The 17,233-nt window shown below is 50.1% G+C and overlaps 1 protein-coding gene across 3 annotated transcripts in view; it reads left to right on the top strand.

Annotated features, from left to right (window-relative positions):
• The window catches only part of TRAPPC12 (trafficking protein particle complex subunit 12), a 62,745-nt gene that overhangs the window by 20,650 nt on the left and 24,862 nt on the right, over nt 1-17,233 (top strand). For all 3 annotated transcript variants that reach the window (XM_004274917.4, XM_049696456.1, XM_049696457.1), the window contains 2 exons: nt 6,243-6,356; nt 7,492-7,630. In XM_004274917.4, the coding sequence (XP_004274965.1) occupies nt 6,243-6,356; nt 7,492-7,630 (253 nt within the window). The remainder of the gene's footprint in view (nt 1-6,242; nt 6,357-7,491; nt 7,631-17,233) is intronic.

Here is a 17,233-nt window from a genome sequence, read left to right as displayed (position 1 = left end):
GAGCTGTCTGGTCACCTCTGGGCCTGAGCCGCAGTGGCCAGAGTGGAGCAGGGTGAGTCTTCAAACAGGCTGCCGGCAGGCGGGCAGGAGGCGCCCAGGCTCCCTGCACGCGCTGTTCGTTGTTATTGTCCCGGGGAAGTAGGTCGTTCTGCCGGGTTAGTGTAAGCGTGCTTAGAAATGACTACGTGTCACTTACCGGCCAGCGATATTAACCAGAAAAGGGCTCAGCCGAAGAAAGCCCCGTGCCGCCAAGAGTGGCAGGTATCGGCGTGAGTCTTCCTTGGCAGTTGTCCCTCAGTGTCGTGGGGTTTGGTTCCAGGACCCCCGCGGATACGAGACCCGTGATGCTCACATCTGTATAAAAGGGCGTAGTATTGGCATGTAACCCGCCCACATCCCCCGTGTCCCTGACATCATCTCTAGGTCACTGACAACACCTAATACAATCTAAGTGCCACGTGACTCTTTGCCGGTGCAAGGCAAGTCCAGGTTTTGCTTTTTTGAACTTTCAGGAATTTTTTCTGAATATTTTCAGTCTGAGGTTGGTAGAGTCCTTGAATGCGGAACCTGTGTATATGGGGGGAAGGAAGGGGGAGTGGGAGTGACTGTCCTCAGTCGTCAGTGGGAAGAAGCTAACAGGAGCATAAACAGGTCTGCTTTCTATTCTCAGGAAAGAAGCCACCTCTGAAAAGACTTACATTTACTAAAAAAATGAATAAGATGGTAGGTTTTGGCTTCATTTTTAATGGTGATCTGGTTTGAAATATAGAAAGCATATCTTAGTGTAAGAATCCTAGCAAGAGCCGAAGGCTTTTTATGTGATACATTTTCCTATTTTTAATCATTTATGGAGCACTTCATATTTGCAAAGTACTGCAGATAATTTTATTACACATTTAAATGTTTTATTAGTGGTGGGTACCTATATATAGTGGATATAAAATAAGATAGGAGTCTTTGCTGTGTAATAACTATTTCTTATTTGTTTCAAAAATACATAAATATCCATGATCAGATAGTCTCATTACTATGTTTCTGCTCCCAGACGCATTCTTTCTGGGACGGTGTCAACGGGCTCCTTATGTCCTAGAGCTAAAGCTCCCCACACACCCACCCCAGAAAAAACCCTCTCCCCTCGTGTTAGCTGCCGTACATAGTGCTTGGTGCACATCTGTACTTGGTAGAAAAAATGATGTGTTATTTCTACAGGCATTACTATGGTTCCTGTACATCAGGTAAGAGTTGGGGCCCCATCACGTGGGGCAGAGGTGGACAAGCCACCATCCGTTCCTAGACCAGGACGCAAAGGCCGCGTCTGTGAGGCTGTCATCCCACCGGGTGTTCAGCCTGTCCTTGAGTCCCAGACCTCTCTTCCTCATTTTACAAACAGCATGTTCTTACTTCAGAAAAATGGAAGAGAAATTAATTGCGTAAACCACTGTTGGTTAACATCTTAGTTACTATGTACTAACATTTTTTTTGAAGTATATTTGATTTACAGTGTTGTGTTAGTTTCAGGTGTATAGCACAGCAATTCAGTTATATATATATACACACATATATATGTGTGTATATATATATATTCTTTTTCAGATTCTTTTCCATTATAAGTTATTACAAGATATTGAATAGAGTTCCCTGTGCTATACAGTAGGTCCTTGTTGGTTACCTATTTTACATATAGTAGTGTGTATATGTTAATCCCAAATTCCTAATTTATCCCTCCCACCACTTCCCCTTTGGTAACCAGAAGTTTGTTTTCTATGTTTGTGACTCTATTTCTGTTTTATATATAAGTTCATTTGTATCATTTTTGTCTTTAGATTCCACATATAAGCGATATCATGATGGTATTATGTACTAACATTTAGTTTAGTATGTGTGTGTATACATGCAGTGTGTCTCTGTGTGAATATGGATAGATATATATATGTATTTGTGTTACACAAACACAATTCCATATTACAGTTGACCCTTGAACAACATGGGTGTGAACTGCATGGTTCCACCTACACGTGGATTTTTTCCTGCAGGTCCTGGACCCAGTCCTCCTTGGATTATTTCTTTAGGATCAATCCTAGGAGGAGACTGACTGGGTCAGAGTAGGGACAGTTTTGAGACATATTAATACAGACTATTAATACGTATTTTTTAGAAACAGTATAGCAGTGCACGTTTACCGGTACCATGTGCATGTACTTGCTTTCATGTCTCCTTGTCTGCCCTGACTTGTTCTTTTTAAAAAATTGTTTTTTCTCATTTCTTAGGCTAGCAATGGCATTTGCTTTTTTTCCTCTTTTTTCTTCCTTTCTTTTTTTTGGGGGGTGGGGGGCAGTGGGAGCTGTTGAAGGTCAACTCACTAGTAAATTGTGACTTGCATCTCTTCCATTACTAATGTATTATTTTTTTTTACTGCCTTTTATAGTTCTATGAATTCACTATTTCATGTTTCACAAATCTTTGAGCATCTATACGTGATAAGGGCCATAGTAAAGAAATACCATTAGAGGCTAAAACCAGTGCCCTAGACAAGGCCACTGCCCCAGGACCTCACCCAGAGGAGGAGACAGGACACAGTCACAATTGACAGTTACCTGTACTGGCGCCTGAGGAACGTTGTTAGCCGTTTCCCTAATTGCTCGCCACCGCCCTGAGCCCGCAGGAAGCTAAAGACTAAGGAGTCAGGTTTTACGTTGGGTTACGCGTTGTCCCCAGGACCCAAGTCCCGTCCCCTGTGTGTGTGCCGGTGGGCTCTTCTGGTTGCTCTCAGTGCCTCTTTAAAGGATCCCTGCTTCTTTCAGACCCCACTCCTCCTACTCCTCCCCCTACTCCTCAGTGAATGGCCTCACCTCCCCACGCCACCCCCAGACAGAACCCTTCCCTTCCCTCCGGGCACTTGCCTCCAGAGGTCTGCAGTCAGGATCCTTCCCAGTGGGCAGCTGGCCTGTCTCCAGCTTGGTCCGCCTTTGCTCTGTAAGGCTCCGAGTAATGGTTAGAAAGGAGCACTGAGTCTCGCTGTCCCTGGCGCTGGCCCCTGGGAGCTTGGCGACTTGCAGGCCCCCGGAGCTGCCTCCTCACTGCCCGCCGCTGCTCGTTCACCTCCCATCTGGTGGATCTGACCTCCACCCGCGCGCGTCTCCTCCCTGCTCCCAGGACACCACCTTCCTTCACTCTGGCTCTGCGTCGCCGCCCGGCCGACTGGCCGGCCCGTCCTCCCTGCCCCGGCCGCTGCCCCACCCTCTGCTCCTCCACCCTCCACGGGCAGGTTCTCCCACGTCCCGTCTCTGGCGGGCACAGGCCGCACGGCCAGCTGCTTATGTTTCTTTTCCTCCGAGTGTCTCAGAGGCCCAGGTTGTCACCCAGTCTTGTCCCCCTGCCTTCTGCATCTGCAGCTGTGCCTTTCAGGCTCGGCACTGAGGACAGTGGCGTTTGGTTTTGGGTTTTTCTCGTGGTTTTTTTTTTCTTTTTTTTTTGACTTTCCAGTCTTTAGCAGACTAAAACTTTTGTAAAATTCAATATCAATTAATAATAATGAGTAAAATGAGATGTACCACATGCAAGCCCCCTTTTGTTACTATTTTATTCAATAGACATCTCATCCTGTAGAAGTTTCTCAGCCTCTGAGCCTTTCTTGCTGTGGACCAGTCACAAGCCATTGAGGGGGCATGGTCCACAGTCCCTCCGAGGTGGCAGCGGCCGTGTGGCCTGTCAGGACCACGGAGTATCCTGGGCCCTGCGGGCCGCTCGGTCCCCGAGCAGCAGATGAGCGCCCACCTCCTCGGAGGGTGCACAGAGCCGCCTGGAGCCTGCGGAAGGGGCCAAGTGGCGGTGGGTGTGGTCCACAGGCCAATACGGGGTCTGAGGGACTGGGCACCCTCCCGAATGCTGCGGCGACATCTGCATGGCCCCTCAGATTCACTCTTCCTCACTGCAGGGGCTGCTGTTTCCAGAATGTCGCCATGCTCTTGGCAGCCTGCGCAGGGGCCTGGCCTTACCTGCCCCCGTCCTCACCTGGGCTGCCACCCTCACCTGCCCCCCTCCCTCGGGCCACAGGGCCTTCCCTCCTGCTCCTGTGCTTCCCGGCTGCTCACACCTGCCCTCCTCACTGGGTCATCCCTTCCTCGCTCTCAGCTAAAGTCCTTTCCTGGGAAGACTGCCCCATGCGCTCTGTTGCGATCTAGTGTCACCAGCAGGAGGGGTCAGCGTGTGTGACGCAGGCGGGCACCAAGCCCTGCACACGGGACCCGCTGAGATGTACACACAGAGCTGGTCCGAACTCAGCGGAACACCCTTCCCTGTCCCTTTCCACATTTGCAGCTCAAGGAGGATATACACGGCCGCTGTTACCATAGAAAGGGATTATTGCACTGAGTTTAGACCGGAGAAAGCATCTGAAGATAGTTGTAGTATAAATTATCTTAACCAGCCTAAAAATAATTCTGAGCTACCCACCAGAACGTGGAAGGCCTGTGTTCCTGGAAATCGTTTCTGTCGTGCTTGGGACCGTTTCGAGGGAAGTGGCTCCAGTCTGATCTCAGGATGGACCAGTGGCTCTCAGAGCTGGACAGCACATGGCCCCGGAGCAGGAGGCCTGACAGTGCGCTGTCTCTGTGCCAGTCTCCTCATCACGGAAAGGGAAGGCTGCAAGATATATCTTAAGAAATTGGGTTTGCGTCATCCGGTTACAGCTGCAGCCTGCAGACAGGAATCCGATAGCTGGTGCTGGCTGTCGGGCCAGTGAGGAGAATAACGCAGGAGGAAAATAACGCGAGAAAGTGTTGAGAAGCCCATGCAACACTGAGAGACAACTGCACGCCTATGAGAGTGGCTGGAATCCAGGCTCTGACCCCGCAGGTGCCAGCGGGCATGCGGCCAGCAGGCTCCACTCTCTGCTGGTGGAGAGCAGGTGTGCACAGCCTTGAGGGTCCTTGTAAAGCCAGATGAGCCTGCCATCCAGTCCGGCAGTCCTGCTGCTTGCTCTGCCCAGAGAATTTCAAACTCATGTCCACACAGAAGCCTGCACTTGCATGTTCATAGCACCTTTATTCATCGTGGCCAAAGATTGGATGTGGCCAAGGTGCCCTTCAGCAGGTGAATGGGTAACGGTGGTTCGTCCAGACGCTGGAATATCACTCAGCACTAAAAAGCCATGACCTGTCAGGTCACGAGGAGCCGCGAGGAGCCTGAGGTGCCCGTGGCTGGGGCAGGCAGGCGGCTTGCGTTAGGGCACACGGCCAGTTCACCGTGGAGCCTGGACTCGCGCCACACCAACATCCTTCCCGGCCCAGTTGCACTAAGCGGGCTGGGCATGCACACACACACGTGAGAGAGAAAGAAGAGGAATGAGGGGTCCTCCCCGAGGAGCTGGTCCTCGCTGACTGTGTCATAAAAAGAAATGTGAATTCTAGCTGAGGAAAGAACAGGCTGGACACGCTCCCCCGGCACCCCCGGCTTCTTGTTCAAGAAGCACTTCGTGCGTCCTTGAAAACAGCAGTTTACTGTCCCCCTTCCTCGCTGGAGCCAAGGTTAACAGGTGCAAAGATGTGTGCTCACCCCCTGCTCCGCAGACCTGACCTGCCTCTGCCGTGTGGACTGGGCCGTGCGCTGACGCGGCGACGGGTGGTGCCTGTTCTGTCGGGAGAGCCTGCGTCCAGCATCCACTTCTAGCTTCTTAAAGGGTCAAACGGTCCCTCTGGTGATGTTTCCCCGCCCATTTGCCTGGTGGCCCTCCTTTCTGTGTCGCATGAGGGCAGAGATGGGCACGGTGAGGCCGAGTCCCCGAGCCCGTGTGTCGGTATCAGCCAGCATCCCTCTAGTTACAACATGAAGCGCTGCATGTGGATACATGGCCTAGAACATGTTGCGTCGGCGTAGTTCATTGATTTATTTTTCATATTGAGAACATAGAATCATGTTAAACATATAAACCACTTACAGTCACACACAGACCTTAGATACAGATATACCCAGCACACAGATTAAAATTAAATATTCGATTGTAATTTGATGAAAATCACAAGATAGAGGTGTCTTGCTAAAAAGGAAAGCAGCCTTACGGATTTGTGGTCGGGGAGCTTTCGTAGAGAATTCTGCCCCCGCGCTGTCAGTGGTTAACTGGTAAGATACTCCCTTTCGCTCGTCTTGAAGCGCATCTCCGGCTCGGCACCCTTCCTGCCTAACGCCCGTCCGGCCTTCGCGTGTGGGCCGCCCAGCCCTTGGTGACGTGTCCCCGTGTCTTTCAGAGCTGCAAGAACTGGAGGGCAGCCGTGGACCTGTGCGGGCGGCTCCTTACGGCCCACGGCCAAGGCTATGGCAAGAGCGGGCTGCCGACCAGCCACACCGCCGACTCCCTGCAGGTACTGCCCTGAGCCTTCTTGGCTTCAGCAGCGTCTGGGGGCTGGAAGGGCCTTAAGTTCTTAAGGAGGAGGGAGGAGCGCGGAAAGGAGAGTTCTGAACAACGGGAAGCTCCTCTGACGAGAAGGTGCAGCGCAGAAGTCCTTAAATTCCCGCCTCTCCACGGGGCGTTTGCTGACTTTTATTCGAAATTCTGTGGGAACCCCCCCCCCCAATCGAGCCAGCCTCCAGATTCTCCAAGTCCGCGAAGAGCTGGTGAAAGGAGGGACCCTGGAGGCCTCCGGGCGCAGCGGTCTGGGCTGTGCTCCTGTTTCTTCGTCTGCCCGCCGGGAGCCGGCGGGGCGCGGTCAGGAGCGCACGGCCACGTTACACGCGCTGCGTCCCCCGGCCTCTGGCCCAAGCGGGGCAGGTTTTTCTTCCTCATCTCTGAAGCCCATCCGCACGGCCAGGGTGGCCCTCCCCAGACACGGCTCCGCTTCCCGCGTGAGCCGACCCCCGCTCCCTCTTCACGGTCGTCCCACAGACTGCCGCCACCTTCCTGCTCTGCAGCTGCGAGCCCCGCTCGCCGCCCCCAGGTTACAGGCGGCCGTGCACGCACGGCGGACCGGAGCAGGGCAGCCTTCGCTCGCTCGGAGCGGTGCCCGGCTTTTCAGTCCGGCCCTTGCCACGCGGTCACTGCTTTTACACCTCGTTTCTCTCCATGGTAGAACGAGGTTGACTTGGGTCACTTCCGAGGCCCCAACCCTGCCCTCTCACGTGGCCTCCGCTGGTTTCCTGAAGGTGCCGTGTGTTCTGGCCACTGGAACCGGCTGCCCCCCCATGCTCCTCCCCCCGAGATGCCACGCCCTTCGCTGCTCCCCCAACACAGCTCCGCCGCCCGCTCCCCCTGCGCTCACGGCCTCCCTCCTCCTTCACCCCAGGCCCTGGATTCTGCTCTCCTTCCGGGAGGCGGTGTCCCTTTTCAAATCCGTTTTTGTAAACCTGTAATTATGCAAACGTGCCAAGAAAGAAAGTTAGTTTAGCTCTTGTTTTAATGTATTTGAAATCGAGCTCTAATATCAAATTAAAAGGGAATAGGAGTCTCTGACCCTGCGACACACAGATAACCGATTATTTCAATTATGTTTTGGTTTTTAGCTTTGGTTTGTGAGGCTGGCACTGCTGGTGAAGCTGGGCCTTTTCCAGAATGCCGAGATGGAGTTTGAGCCCTTCGGAAACCTGGATCAGCCAGATCTCTATTACGAGTACTACCCTCACGTGTACCCTGGGCGTAGGGGTAAGGCTGGGGTGAACGTCAGTGCTTCTGCATGTGCTATGCTTTGCCTGCACTTATATCCAGTCCTGGTCATCAGACAAGCGGCCCGCAGTGGGCCTTGACCTACAGGGTGACCTCACTCTGACTCCTGAACACACTGAGCTGGACAAACCCACTGACGCATCCGTCTGCCCGTTCTCGGGCACCTGATGTGCCGTGGCACTAAGATCTGGTATGAGGATTAGGTGGTGACATGCAGACTGTGCTCCAGAGTAAAAAATAATCCTGTATCGTGACCTAGTGCAAACGTACACACAGAAATGAAACACAGACAGACAGTCATGCAACAATACTGTGCCAATGATTCTGTGCCATTTCCTCCTAATTTCCATTCTGATTTATTTAATTTATTTAAAAGTCTGGTTGCAGCCCACCAATGGGTCAGGACCATCATTTGGAGACACTGGGCTGCAGCATGGGGTAATTGTCGGAAGGTGGCCAGAAATAAGACTTGGGGAAGGGAGAGGGCCGGTTACAAAGAGCCTTCTGGAGTAGCCTTGAGGTAGAATGAACATCTCCTGGTGGAGAACCTTGTAAATACGTTTGAAACCCATCGAATGTTTGTATTAAATGTAAAACAATTTGGGAGGGCCTCTGAGAGGCAGCATGAGCATGGGTACTGAAAGCCCGGGCCCTGGAGCCGCACTCCCTGTTACATCCGGGCCCCTCCTCTTACTCGTGTGTGACCTTGGGCCAGTGATCCGGCATCTCTGCCCTGGTGTCCTTATCGGTACAACAGGGGTGGCAATCGTGCTTCTTCCTGGAGAGTCATGAAGAGTGAATGAGGTCGTCTGTGTAAGTTGCTTAGAAGTGGCCGCACGTAGTAATCACTGCACTGGCTGTTTTTCTCATCTGTTCTTGATTCACGAGTGACACACCGTAGCTCGCTGCCATCTTTTGTAAGATTGGCTGGTCATCGTCTGTTGGAGGCAGCAGTGGAGCGACAAAGAAAGGTCCTGGTTGCCAGGAAATGCAGAGCCTGATTGGGGAAGAAAATATAAAAACAGAACAAGAGACTACAAAGGCCCAATTAATAATAAAGATGGTAATTTTTGTAGAAGTTTCAAAAAATCAAAAATCAACATCTTCCTTAACTTGGTAGGTAAATGATGAACTAAGAAGACTAGAAGTGAAAACACGTTTCTCAACTTCTTTTTGTGTTGTTTTTCCTTAAATCTCAGATCCTGTTTCTTTGGGGGACACAGGGAAGGTTGGGGGGTTAGGCTTTCTTAGTCCTCAGTGCTTCATCCTTCATCATCTTCACTTTTCACGTAATGGGAGTTGGTCTGTATTGCCCTGAGTTTTCCCAGGCTTGAAGGAGGATTTTCAGCATGAGGTACTGTTAGACTTTTAGCCTCACTAGTGTAAAAATTCTTTTTCTTCTTTTTGACTAAAGGAACTCACCCCTTGTAGAAAAGGGGGAAAAAAGGTAGGTTTTAAAACCTACCACAGGGCAGAAATCAGACTGGTTGTCTCAATGAGGTTGGCTCGACTGAGTGGAAGTGAACTAGCCGTGCTATACTGCTCGGAGTCAGGAAGCGGGTGGCAGAGCTCCCGCCCCAAATTTGTGAAACTTCTTACCAGCCAGTGGCCTATCGGGTCCAGCTAGTCTCCGGAGGACCATGCGAGAAGGGCCCAAAGCCAGGAGCCCTGGTGAGCAAGCGTTCAGGGTGTGGCCCCAGCAGCAGTGGCGGCTCCACAGGTTAGAAGTGGGTGGGAGGCCCCCCGGCCTTGCTCTCCCGCCCACGCTTCCTGCTCTGGGGCCCCGTGGCGTCTGCACAGGGCAGGCAGACACGTCCACCTCCTCTCTTAGAAGGTCACCCTCCCACACTTGTGCCAGGAAGCCCCCAGCACTGGGAAGCAGGGCTGTATCCGTCCTCTCACTCCGTAAGGTTCATCCGTGTGCCTGGCGTTGTAGGGGTGTCCACGTCCTCCCGTGCTCGTCTGGAGAGGCCCAGCATCCCCTGGTTGTCCGGGGGCTACTCCCCCAGCGTGGGAGGTCCTGCGTTCCTTTCTCACTGACACTTCCTAGCCATTTGTGGTCCATCCCTTCCGCAGAAGGCGATGAGCAGGCTTCTACCCCAAATGAGGATGTGTCTCTGTTGCCACTTCTTAATAGTGGAAAGGTGTTCGATGGAAAGGTTAAAGGCCTGTTACGTGGGGAAGTGTGGGGATATTTCTGTTCAATAAATTCTACCTGGCAGCCTTGATAATCAAGAGACGGCTGTTTCCATGCTTCTGGTTAGGAGCAGCTATGTTTCCCTTCAGCATAGGAAAAAAATGTTTCTTCCCACCGTGGCTGACTGTGGCCTGGCGGCTCCCGTACTGGCCTGCCCACGGCCTCCCCCGCACCCCCGGGCCTGGTCACGCTCACGGCAGAGCGCGGGACCCTCCGCTGGGTCCGGGGATTGGCAGCTGGTGCCGACAGGTGTTTTGTCTGCTGCTGACAAAAGCTCAGAACTCTGAGCGCGCAGGCCATCGCCCAGTGGCTCTGTCCTGTGGCCACTGCGGCCCTGCTGGTTCTCCTCACGGACAGAGGTTCACGGAGGCGACGCCGAGTTTCCTGTAAAATGAGGAATCAGGTCCTCGGGTCCAGGTGTAGAACTCTGTCATCCTTCCCCTCAGCTCTTAGAACATCTCGTCCTGAGGATGTGCACACTGAATGCAGGCTTCTGATTCTGCCTGGAATTACATTGCACTGGGATGGGGATAAAGAGGAGCTGGTGGCCCTGCGTCACTAAGCAGCTCAGGTAGATTATGGAATAGGCAGAAATCCTACGTATATTTGAGCTAAAGCGTGTGAACGTTCATCCATGATGACATGCTGAATGTTTACTCATTTTTCTTCTCATTTTGTGGTGTAACAAGCCTAAATGTGAGATTTTGATTCATTCATTTCATTTTAGCTTCCAGTATATAAGCAAAGCAGGTCATTAAAATGTGGTTTTAAAAGGAAGCTATAATGATATAAACAAATAAATAACATTTATGAATGAGCTTTAATATATTTTATTTAAATATTGGGCATAATTTTTACCCATTCAGAATATTCATAACAAGTCATAATGAGTCATAAGTAAAAATCATGAAATTTTCTTTTTTAATTTTCATCTAAGAAAGGAAGAGTATTGTGGTCTTATAAATCCTCTAACATTTCTAGCAGTTTTTTGTTTGTTTTTTGCGGTACACGGGTCTCTCACTGCTGTGGCCTCTCCCGTTGCGAAGCACAGGCTCCGGACGCGCAGGCTCAGCGGCCGTGGCTCACGGGCCCAGCCGCTCCGCGGCATGTGGGATCCTCCCGGACCGGGGCACGAACCTGTGTCCGCTGCATTGGCAGGCGGACTCCCGACCACTGCACCACCAGGGAAGCCCTCTAGCAGTTTTCATGGAGTTACTTTCAGGGAGTGTGTGTTTTCACACACTCAGGCCGCCTTTTAATCAGTTGTTTGGAATTCTCACTCTTGTTCGCAAGAAAGAATGACGGCAGTGGTTGTTGAACAGGCCACCGGAGGCTGGAGAAGCCCCCTTCCTTGAACTCTCCTTGCTCGTCCCTCACCTGTGTCCTCCCTCTTCACGCTCTCCGTCGGTTGCTGCTCCCCTCTTTGCTGTATGTGCATCCCTGTAATTCCAGGCCCGAGAGGCTGGGCCAGAAGCTGCTCGCATCAAGCATCTCAGATTGCCCACAGCGTGGTGAGCAGAGCTCATTCTCAGGTGTGGGGTTTAGAAGCCCTGGCGGGGGGCTGTGAACAGACAGCTCGCGTCTCCTCCTTGACGTGTGGTCCCCACACCCCAGCAGGACACACCCAGATGTGATACGCTAGGGTGACACCCGGCCACCGAGCTTCTCCACCTGTAACTGTCACACAGCTCGGGAAACCCAGAGCTTCAGCGCCGGTCGTACCAGTAGAAGATACCAAAACAGTGGCCTGAGCCCGGAGCCTCAGCGGCACCATGAGAACCCGTCCCCTCTGCCGGGCAAGGCTGTCTTTCCTGTCGGCGTCCCGCTGCTTGAGGGATGGCAGGCCCCTGTCTAGAGCTCTGACTGTGCTTCCCGCAGGGTCCTCACACACAGTTTTGTGGAGCCAGATGTCACCGGGCTGCTGGAATGGTTCCCGCAGGTGGGGATGCTTGATTGTTCTGTCACGCACGTCCTGGGTACTCTTACCCACCCAGTTCTGTCCTTTTTGAGTGTCACTCACGTCCTGTGTACTCTTACCCATCCAGTTCTGTCCTTTTTGGGAAGTCCTATGTTGGGATGCCTCTTGGTTGAATCCACTCTTTACTCAACAAAAATTAAATTTTTTTAAATGTCAAAAAAGAGTTTTATTAAGCACTCAGATAGTTAACAAATATTAACATGTTTTTCATATTTACTTCAGACTTTTTTTGTCATAAGCTCAAGTATTATTGATTCAGCCTTTAAAGCTCCCCATTTCCATCCCCTCCTAAAGCAGCTTAGCGTGAATTTGTGTTTCCATGTCATGTTTTGACATTTCCACTGCATACACACACATACACACACACACAATACAGAGAGAACCGCACGCTTTTGAAATGTACATGAGGAGCATATCTTTCTTCATTTTGCCCCTTTTTCCCACGTAACATTATTTGTATCCATAAGGTGAGCAGGTAGGATCTTTCCAGCTCCAGACCCTAATGAACGATGCATTGTGGTGCGTGTTTCTCTTTGGCCACGTGTTCCTGCATTTCTCTATAAATTAAAAGTGTCAGTGCCAGGCTGTGTGGTGGTCGTATTTCCAATCTTACAAGAAATGGTCAAATTACTTTCCAAAGTAGTTATACTAATTTAGATTCCCAAGACCAGTGTATTCAAGTTTTTGTTTCCCCACCTGTGAATAAGTCTTATCAATAAGACTTCTATCTGGTGGGTCTGAAATTCTACCTCTCATTACATCTTCTAGGGTTAAATGGCTTTTGTGTGTTACTGGCTGTTGCAGTTTCCTCTGAGGGGACCCACTCCTTCATAATCTTTGCCCACATTTCCATTGGGTTATTTTTTGTTATTGATTTGTTGTAGTTCTTTACATATTTTAGGTATTTAATCCTTTATTTGTTATGAATCTTGCAAATATCTTCTCCCATTCTGGGAAATATCGTTTCTAACCCTAAAAAATACCAACATAACCTTTTTGTCAGCTTAGCAAGGGTTCCCCACGCTCCCTGCCCACATCGTCTTTGGCCCTGAAGACAGACACCCCTGTACCACCCTACACAGCCCGCGGAGCATCCACCCCTCCCTGGAAACCTGCTCCCACCTCAGCTCCCGGGGAGAAAACAAGAGGGTCACGGATGCCAGCCTTTTCCCAAATAAGTGTTTGTTTGTCTTTAATGTTGACAAGTTCAGGATTACTGTTCCTGTTAAGGCTTTAAAGTACCTTTTCAAAACCCTTCACATTGTTTCTCTTTTGAGAGCCATTCTTCATATGTTTATAATAGCCTTCTCCCTTTAATTTGCTTTTAATCAAATTATTTTTGATATTGTAATTGTTACACTAACACAGATTGCTTCTCCTATTGGGTTTGCATTCTTGAGAACTGTTTAGAGGGATTGTATCCATGGATAATATTACGAGATCATTTACTGTGTTTTTTTATGAACGTCTTGCTCTGGTCTGGTGCCTTTGTTACAATTGATAACCAGTGTTGATACATTATTATTAACATTACATTTGGGTTCACTCTTTAAGTTATGCATATTCATTGAAATTTTATCTTCAAAACAGATGAAATGTCCATTCCTGATGTCGTTAACATACCCATTCCTGATGGAGTTCTTTTCAGCCTCTTGTAGGACACTAAGGTTTCCCATCCCAGCACCATCTTTTCTGTCTTTTGTTGGAATTCTGTCTCCTGTTCGAAAGAAAGCATAATGTTGGAAGTGAGCTTCAGGCTGTCAAAGTGCACCTCTGCGTAGGACAGTTCACTCCAGCTTTCTGTGCACCTGGAGGAAAACTGTGAAGCCACAGATCTCTCTGTTAGAAATGAAAAACATTTTGATTGTTGTTTAAGAAACGCACAGATAGCAGTGCCTCTTCTGATACTAAATTCAAATCTGTGTGTTTAGTTTAAGATAATAGAGCTATAATGATTTCATATGAAGTCTTATTTCAGAACTTAATCCTTATGAATTACCGAGTCAGGCCAAAGCTGATGAGACATACACTCTGATTGACCCTCTGGCTCCCATCAGCTCCCTCCCCGCCTGGGTCAGCAAAGGTGAACTGTCACTGGGTCCTCAGTCCTTTTCTGCCCTCCCTCCAGAATCATGCAACTCACGTTTCTAGTTCTCAGACTAAATTCAGAAACTTTTTATCAACACATAACCATACATGGTGGTTCAGAATTGTTCAGCACATTTCAGATGTCTTACTTTGTTTTCCATGAGAAAATTAACTCATGTCTCAGAGTTAACATCTGCTGCTTAGGTTAGATTTCCAGTTTACTTTCCTCTGTGCCAGAACTCCTCCGAGTTTATCACTTAAGCCTATTTTCCTCGGTCTGAGAAGGCTGGTTAGCAAATCCTACAGCCCTTCACGTTGCTCACTCTCCTAGTGAACTCTGGCACGTCCAGTGTTTACTGGAACAGATGGTTAAGAGAGACGAAAATGTGCAGTTCGGGGCGCCACCTCTATCGTCAGGACACCCAAGCGAAGCCTCCTGTAACCCGTCTCACGTGAGAAACGTGGGAGACACGTGCGTTCCCAGCGCCACCTGCATCAGACTCAGCGTTTCAGGGTCATGCAGAGGCAGTATGGACCATCCTGAATTCCCCTTCCTGCCTCAGGGCTCTGGGGCAGCACCGAATTACCCCTTTACTAGTAAGTCGTCTAGGACTCACTCAGGCTGGTGTTTTGTTTTCAGATGCAGCCTTGAAGTTGGAAGTGTCTCGTTGAGGGTTGTTTTGTGGCAGGTGAGGGACTCTGTGCTCTCTGCCAGGCACGGGCGCCCCCGACCTGTGTCCTCATGGCAGAGCAGAGGAAGCAGGGGCTCCACTCCTCGCGTGCCGCCGGGTCGCAGGGGTCGGGGAAGGACGGGGGTGGGCGCCGGGTCCAGGGAAGCAAGTGCAGAGCAGCAGTCGGGCACCGGGTCCTGCTTGCCTTGACAGCGAGAGGAACTGCCAGGCCCCAAGGGGGAGAGCTGAGCCTGCCGACCGTGGGCAGAGGGTCCACGGAGTCTGCGCTCTGCTGGGCGTCCACCAGGCACCATCGCGTCAGCACGCTCGGGCCTCCCAGCAGCCTGGCCATGTCCCAGTCCCCTGTCCGGCTGGGCGGGTGGCCAGGAAAGTGGAGAGAGGACGCCACCCGCCCAGCACACAGGCGAGTGGGTGGCGGGAGGGCCAGACCGTCTCCACGCCAGGGAAGTCCCGTGCCTGTGTGCCCCGCTGGAGTCAAGCTGACATTCCTCCTTTTGCTTTTTCTTTCAAGTTCGCTGCCCAGCACGGGGCCTGCGTGATTTCTGGTGCATCCCGCTCTGATTCTGTGGCTGCCGAGTGGGTCTGCCGTACTGCAGGGGACTTGATAACATGAATTGTGTAGGAGTGTTTTCATTTAATGTTTTCTAAATGATTAATGAGAGCACTTCTACCGTATTTATACCGACCTAGATTTTGGCAGGCCATGACTATATGTGGGAACTTTCCAGAAAAACAGATCCACTGGGAAATACGTTTCCGTCCAGATTCTGACTTGCCCTCTTTTTCAAGGCGTGCTCTCCATGCAGGGGAGACAGGCTTCTGGCTGCTGTGGAGCTGCTGCGTATTTCATGTTGCTGGATTCTTCTGGCATGAAGGGCTTCACCGATTCCCAGTGACTCTTCACACAGAGCAAGGCTGGGTTTGCTAGACTGAGAGAATCAGTTTAAAGGTACTTTTATTTGCATTTCTTTAAAACAAACAAACAAACAAAAGCAGGAAAGGCCTGAGTTACGTTGAAACAGTTTCTGTTGTGTTTTACTGGCGAGGTTGTGGGGTTTGCTTGGGAACAGTGGTCACATCCCCCGTGACCAGCGTACGTCCAGCGCCTGTGCCTGCATTGGCACCTGAAACCCACTGAGTGACTGGCTGTTAACCTGTTCAAGCCGGGATTAATAGACAGCGTTTCTCCAGCTGCTTTTCTTGTTGTGGCTGTATGAACGGTATATTTTTCTAGAGAGGGGCATTCCTCTTTCTGATGTGTCATGAGGCTGTGTGTGTGCTTCCCTCTCGATTTCTGTTCTATGAGATTTTTAAGCAGTATGAGACCTTCCCAGTGGTACCAAGAGAGAAGAGGGGGAAACTGCTGCCCACTTTAGCCCTGGCTTTCTCCTGGACACTCCCAGGAAAGCCACGGGCAAGGGTGACGTGGTTAAGGAGGATCGGTGCTGGCTCTTCTCTTCCTGCTCTCGGCCGTCTGGATAGAGTCCCAACTCCAGATGCGAGTCACAGGGAGGCACGTGGAGTGTCACCTGTCGCCGGCGTCTGCCTGCGTCCACCTCCCAGAGCTGCGGGAGTCCGGTCCAGCACAGACAGGCTCTGGTGGAAAGCTCGACAGTTTGGGACAGGGATGTCTGTTACTCCATGGAAGACGGTGCCTGGAGAGAAGACGGTGTGAGGGCCCAGAGAAGACAGAACTGCAGGCACGTTCTTCTGGTCTTTGTTCTGTCTGCATTAGTTAGGACTTCCAGCAGCATGTTCAGTAGGAGTGGTAAAAAGGGGAGGGACATCTCGGCACGATTCAGGACCTTAGGGGGAGGCACCTGGCTTCTCACCGTAGGTGTTTACAGATGTTTTTATCTGTAGGTGTTTATAGATGTTTTTAGCTGTAGGTGTTTATAGATGTTCTTTATCAAATTGAGGACGTTTCCCTCTATTCTTAGTTTGCTGAGAGTTTTAGTCATGAATGGGTGGTATATTTTGTCAAATGCTTCTTCTGCTTCTCTTGATTTATTGTGTGATTTTTCTTGTTTAGCTTGTTTGATGTGATGGGTTACGTTAATTCATTTTTGAATGTTGAACCAACCTTGCATACCTGGAATAAATCCCAGTTGGTCATGGTGGATAATTTCTTTTATACACTGTTAGTTTTGATTTGCTGATTTTTTGTTGGATTTGATCTAGTTGGATTTGACTTGCTAATTTTGTGGAGGATTTTTGTATCTATGTTCATTAGCTATGTTCATCTATAGTTTTCCTTTCTTATAATACTGATTTTTTCCTGATTTTTCTATAAGGGTAATCCTGGCCTCATAGAATAAATTAGGGAGCATCCCCTCCACTTCTGTTTTCTGGAAGAGGCTGTAGAGAATTGGTACCACTTCCTCCTTAAATGTTGTGTAGAATTCACCAGTGAAACCATCTGGGCCTGGGCCTGGTACCTTCTAGTTTTGGAAGGTTACTATTTATCGATTTCATTTCTTAAGTAGATATTGGCCTATTTAGATTATCTATTTCTCCTTGTATGAGTTTTAGTAAGTAGGTTGTGTCTTTCAAGGAATTGGTCCATTTCATCTAGGTTATAAAATTTGTTGACATAGATTTGTTCATAATATTCCTTTATTTTCCTT

Source organism: Orcinus orca, chromosome 13, assembly GCF_937001465.1.
Source record: "Orcinus orca chromosome 13, mOrcOrc1.1, whole genome shotgun sequence".
NCBI classification, from domain to species: Eukaryota; Metazoa; Chordata; class Mammalia; order Artiodactyla; family Delphinidae; genus Orcinus; species Orcinus orca.
The sequence above is the reverse complement of the archived record's forward strand: the minus strand, read 5'-3'. Positions and strand labels throughout refer to the sequence as shown.